At 43.0% G+C, this 6,000-nt stretch overlaps 1 protein-coding gene across 1 annotated transcript in view; it reads right to left on the bottom strand.

Moving 5' to 3' along the window:
• Positions 1 to 237: 237 nt before the first annotated feature.
• COL4A1 (collagen type IV alpha 1 chain) overlaps positions 238 to 6,000 on the bottom strand; it is a 127,703-nt gene continuing 121,940 nt past the window's right edge. The window contains exons 50-52 of the mRNA XM_081128619.1: positions 4,916 to 5,030; positions 3,529 to 3,701; positions 238 to 1,657 (exon numbers count right to left, since the gene is read on the bottom strand). Coding sequence (XP_080984745.1) covers positions 1,576 to 1,657; positions 3,529 to 3,701; positions 4,916 to 5,030 — 370 coding nt within the window. The 3' untranslated portion in view covers positions 238 to 1,575. The remainder of the gene's footprint in view (positions 1,658 to 3,528; positions 3,702 to 4,915; positions 5,031 to 6,000) is intronic.

Below are 6,000 nucleotides of genomic sequence, written 5' to 3'. Positions count from 1 at the left end.
GATGAAAGGGGGGGAGGGGAGAGAGGGAGGGAGGGAGGGTAGGAAGGAGGGTGGGAGGAGGAGACCATTCTTTTTCTTTGTCGTAATTCTGTAAATGACACTCAGTCTATGACCCTTGTTTGGAAGAACTGCAAACTAAATATGATCTAAGGAATGCAAAGCTTACAAATTTATTAGTGGCTCGTGTGGTAACTTTTAATGTTTCTGTGGCAATACTAGCGACAAATTAATAAAAGCTTAATTTTTATACAAATAGTTTTATTACAAATTTGAATTTTTAAAGAAATACACATTTAAAGAAATTACATAAAAGGCCTTAGTAGTCTTAAAACCATTTTGGAGACTTTTTAGTGAAATGTCATTTCAGGCATAGTGGTCCGATTGTGCTCTCCTGCAATCCATCCGTTCCCCTGCTGAAGTCTGAATACAGCTCATGAAAAACCAAGGAGGCCGCCTGAATGTGCTGACATGTAAAAATACTGATATTTTGATTCAACGGAGCTGTTTGTCACGCCGGGCTGCAGAATGAGGAATACTACCCAAATGAAGGCCTTTTAAGGTTGTTGCTTTTGAAGTCAAGTCATTCAGTTTGTGATTAGTGTTTAAAACCCTGAATATATTTAATACAGAATAAAAACAATAAGCTCAAAGTACATGTTTCACCATAATAGACACCATATCCATGAACCTGGGTTTGGTTTTTGGCAATACACAATTTTTGGTTTGGAGGTGAACAACAAAAATTGGTGTTTCACATTCAATACCCTTGTGTTTAAAAATCTATGTTGAAGGACAACACAGTTTTTAAAGGAAGAAACTATGTAATAAGCTTTATTTTAACAGTGGAACTGAAACTAAAAACTTGACCTGCCTAACTGCTGACATCTATATAAATTACTAAAATATATATATATATTTCATTTCTGCCTACTTTTGGACCATCTTTATTCCACAGGATATTCGTGATTTCTGCAAAAGCAGCTGCATAGTACCACACATAGCAGAAAGACCTAAATTTATACTTGGGGATTGGAAGATACGGCCGCTGAGCCCGTAATTCCACTTGGAGGTTCGAAACACCGTTTTCACATGACTATTATTTGTACAGACCAAGGGACCTGAATTTGAAACAGCTAGACAGTGACATAAACAAACATTTCATCTGGGGGTGAGAAATGAATCTATTATCATACAGGAATGAAAACGGGCATTCGAACAGTATGGAAGGCCCCGCACACCTCCTAGCACCCTTTGGTTTTCTGATGGAGTTCTCATTTTACACATCAGTGCACCGGATTGTAGAACAGACTTATATTTTTATTTCGTCAAAAGTGCCATTTGGTATGTCACTACTGACAGCTTATCGATGTCTCTGTTTCTCCTTCAGCAAGTAGAGGCCAATGAAGCAGGGTGTGTTAGTTACGCAGATTCCTATAAGGCACTTTACGGTTTTCATACTGGACAGTGAGGTACACAGGATATATTTCTAGGGTTCGTTGCTGTTAAAAAAAAAAGAGGAAGGGGAAGAGGAGGGAGTAGCACCATGTTGTGACGTTAGCTGAGAGCTGGGCTTCATTATGTTCTTCTCATACAGACTTGGCAGCGACTGACATGCGTGCGCAGCTCCCCAGCCTTCAAGGTGGACGGCGTGGGCTTCCTAGGGCGTGAAAAACAACCAGTCGTCACTTCGCTGCTCGTCAAAAAGGCAGGCAGGTTCCTCAGCCCTGCCACCTGCTCGGAGATCTCCAAGGGATCAGACATCAGACGGGGATGGGCTCTGGCCCCATGACAAACAGCCACCATTATCCAGCCCGGCTCTAAGAGGGGGCATGGCATGGCCTTCCTAACGCATGGAGCAAAGCAAGTTATCACCTGCATTCCCCATCCCCGGCCCTGAGGTGCACACAGAGAGTGAAGGCACAGCTAAAGTCACCCCTCAACTGTTTGGCTCCGAAGTCGCAACCACTCCCCATTGCACCACCCCGCCTCCTTGAACTGCAGCTTAACTCTGTCTTCTCAACCCGACTATAACTCCTCCAGGGAAAGAAGATACTGCTCTCCCCTGAAATACTTCACACATGGTAAGTTCGCATCAGATGTTTACAGAATGAGGTAATGAGCAACAAATCTGGAAAATAACTAGACCTCAAAATACTTTTATAACTTTTGAAGGATTTATATGCAGGTGGTCTGTTGATGGCCAAAGAGAAGGGAAGACATTTAGTGGCCCAAATGCCTCCTTAATCCTAAAAATTCTACCTTGTTTTGATTACCAGAAAGGTAAAGACTGAACGAAAATTGACAGATAATCAAATTATATTAAAATCAAAGGAATCATATAGTAAGAGTACTTTGCCCTAAAATTTAGCAACTTTTGGTGAAAATCATAGTGCCCCCAAGTACATTAAAGTAAATGGGATATTACCTAATTTTGTCAAGAAATCATTTGAGTTCATTGTACCAGGATATGGTTCAAAAATACCCCCATTTTTACCTATTTGCCCTGTAACACAAAGCTCTGGGAGCTGATACATGCATTAAGTGCCCATTTTGGTAGCTAATGGTTAAATTCTATCTGTAAAGTTGATGTCGTTTCCAGTTACCTAAAAAGTCTTATGCATGTTATCTATTAGGCACCTAGTAATGTTTTGATGCTTCAAGAACCATGAGTGGCAAGTGTGTAGCTCCACCTTTTATTATCTAAGCTACAAGGAGATGGGGTCATAGGAGAATTCCACAAAATTCTCTCTAAAAAGGTAAAGCTTATCTCCAGGGGTGAGAAGCATTTATTCTGGAATAAATAGTAAGTAACTGTTCAGGCTCCATTGGCCCCTACATCTGCTCTATCAGGGGCTGCAGCTGGTACTAAATAATGGCAAGAGGACCCATCATGTGCTTCTGTCCATTAGGGACCAGACCAGGCTCCAAATTAACTTCAACAAGGCAGCAACCTCTTGGGACAGTCATTTAAAGGTGAAATTTTGGAAATAGAAAAGAAAGGAAAAGAAGGGGCCTTCCCTTTCCATTTCAGCTGCATTTGTACTAAAATTTATTTTTATTTGTATGTGTCTGAAAAACAAACTCGTGTTAAGCGACTCAGAACTCAAACAACAAATTAAATTCAGCCTTATAAATGCAATGAAAATGAACACTGCTCACTTTCCTCTCTCATTGAGTGTTAAAGATACAATATTTTTAAATGCTCTTTGAAGTTTTTAATTGCTTTAAGTACATTTCAGTGGATTCACCCAGAAAAATGAAAAATGACCTCCTTTCTTTCACGGTTCTTCAGTCAGTGAAAGAATTAAGCCCATCACCTAAGCTCTGCCTTTGAAAATTGTCTCGGTTATCTGCCTATGTAGAACAGAATCAAATATTCATTACTACATTTGGTAGAAGCGTTCCTAAGTTATTGCTTTATAACCATCTTTGAGACTTTGCACTGGAAGGTATAAGAATCATGGATGATTAAAAATGAAGACCACGAAGGGGGTGAGGGTCCTAGGAGAGAGGGTCGTTCCGACTTACTTGAACATCTCACTTCTCTCTATAGTGGCAAGCCAAAAGCTGTAAGCGTTTGCATAGTAATTACAAGTCCCACGGCCGTGGCACTCAATGAATGGAGCACTTCTAAACTCTTCCAGACAGGACCCGGGGGATGCGAGGGCTTGGCCAGAACCTTCGGCACCAGCGCTGGTGTGCTGCAGAAGAAACGGACCATGGGTCAGCAATTAATTCCCACTCACAGACAGCAGAGGGCGCCACGGCTTCCAGGGAGGAGCCAGAGTGCCCCCTTCCAGAAAGCTTGCTCTCTGCCTCATGCAGTCACCACGGAACACACTGGTGCCCACCCTGCTCAGAGCCTGCAAGCTGGATGCTGCTCCACACACGGGGCACGGCAGGACTCCCCATGGCACAGAAATCAGGCAACCACTCCTCCCAAAATAGGAGATGCCAGTCCAGCTTCATCAGAACTTAAAGAAATGCTGTTCTCGCTCTTATTTTTGAAACACTGAAACCTCTTCCCAGTTGGTACACGAGGCAACTGCCAAAATGTGCAAATGATGCTATAACCAACTGATATGAAATCAGACTTTCTACATGAAATTATATATAGTATAATCAAAATTCTGTATTTGCTAGATTAGATGCTTTATATCCTTTTAGAAGGTAAAGACAAATTATCCATTTTTTTAAAAGAGGAAATTTATCAAGAAGGAGAGAAACAGATAACTACTATTGCAACTGTTAAATTGCATTTTGGTCTAATGGCTCACAATGGTGATGTGGAAGAAGTATTTGTGTAAGGTCATTTACTGTCATTTACTGACCCAAGGGTCATTCTAGTATAACCTGATCTTACAAGTTCAGAGCTTTCATATACTCAATTTCATATACTTTAAATTGAGGCAATAAAATAAAATAAGAAACTACAATGGGACCTCAAACAGGTACCATGTGTCCTGTTTTAACTGGTTTTTCAGGGGAGGGAACATCCAGGGCGTCTGGCAGCTGGGGTAGCTGGGTGCTAGGTGGGCAGTCTCACCCCATGGGAAGGGCGTGGGCGCTCACATTCCTGGACATAAGCCGAGGAGGCAGCGTGTGGTTGGCCCATACATTGCTGCTGTCTTCCCGACTCGCGTGTCTGCTTGCAGGCTCGCGTGTGACTCTCCCACCTGCCTTTAGGAAAAGGCACCAAGTCCTCCCAGCTACCTAGTCCCACAGCAGTAACTCCCAAGGCCAGAGGAGGACGCTGGCTGGGCACTGGAACCGGTCGCCAGCGGAGCAGGCCAGGCTGCTGGGGATTCAGTGGAAGACAGGCCTAAGCAGCATGAGTGGCAGCATCGGAGGGAGGAGGCGGGGGTGCCAGTGGATGGCTCCTCCAGGGAAATATGGAGTCTCCCGAAACACTTACCATCACAAAGGAATAGCCAATCCAGAGCGAGGACCACCCGTTGGGGCAGGGCGGGATCTGAATGGTCTGGCTGTGCACGGCCATCACCATGGCCGGTGCCTCGCACACCGCACACCTGGAGGGGCCAGAACAAAGATGCTCAGCACAGCTGAAGGGACGGCCCAGGACGAAGCCTTTACTTATTCATTCCTTTTCCCATTATTTGCAGTCAATCTCTTCACTCAGTCTTTCTGATTCAATTACATGTTTATCAAATGGATAATGTTCCCACTGCTTGGACTCCAAAGCATGGAGCCTTCTCGTTGGTTTTATAAATATTTACTTAAAATATTAAATTTGAAAATATATCCAACACATGTGATTTAACTATCCGCTTTGTTGAAGGAAGACAATGGGAAGGCCCAGTTGTAACAGTGGCCATCTCCCAGAGGGGCCAGAGCTACAGATATCTTCTGTTTCCTCTTTTGTGTTTTCCAGTTTTTCAACAATAAGCATATATTTCAGCAAACACAATTAACGCTTGGTGAAATCCAAGGGCTAACACTTTCAGAACACAGCAAATTGTTTTAAGCTAGGAATCACCTGAGATATAAGGAATGCGTTTGGTGACTTAGAACAGCCAAGACAAAAAATGCACCTGAGGCTGGATGTCCACGTGAGCCTCTTTCAGGATATCTGTTCCAGACCCGGAGCCAACAGACCAGTAATGAGACCCTGCCCTGGGCCAAGGCTGTCATCAGGACCCCTGAAGCTGGAGTAAGTCCCAGAGAATCCTCCCCAGGACCAACACTTCCCAAGCCAGGCTGCCTCACACGCAGCTGCCCAAGAATAAATTAAAACAACCCACAATGTTCTGACTCAGACCTGCTCAACTAAGGGAACCCTTTGATGGAGAGATAATGTTTTGTAAAAAAAAAAAAAAAAAAAAATTAACACCAGCAGGAAAATAATTATATTCAAGTCACAAAATGAACAGAGTGTTAACACTGCTGATAAATGACTATAAATGATGTTAATAATTACACCTAGTTATGCTGGAACATTTGCATGAAAATGGATGAGGAGTGGGAAGGGGGCCTAAATTA

The sequence above is a fragment of the Miniopterus schreibersii genome (genome assembly GCF_964146895.1).
Source record: "Miniopterus schreibersii genome assembly, chromosome: 2".
In the NCBI taxonomy this organism is placed as follows: Eukaryota; Metazoa; Chordata; class Mammalia; order Chiroptera; family Miniopteridae; genus Miniopterus; species Miniopterus schreibersii.
The sequence above is the reverse complement of the archived record's forward strand: the minus strand, read 5'-3'. Positions and strand labels throughout refer to the sequence as shown.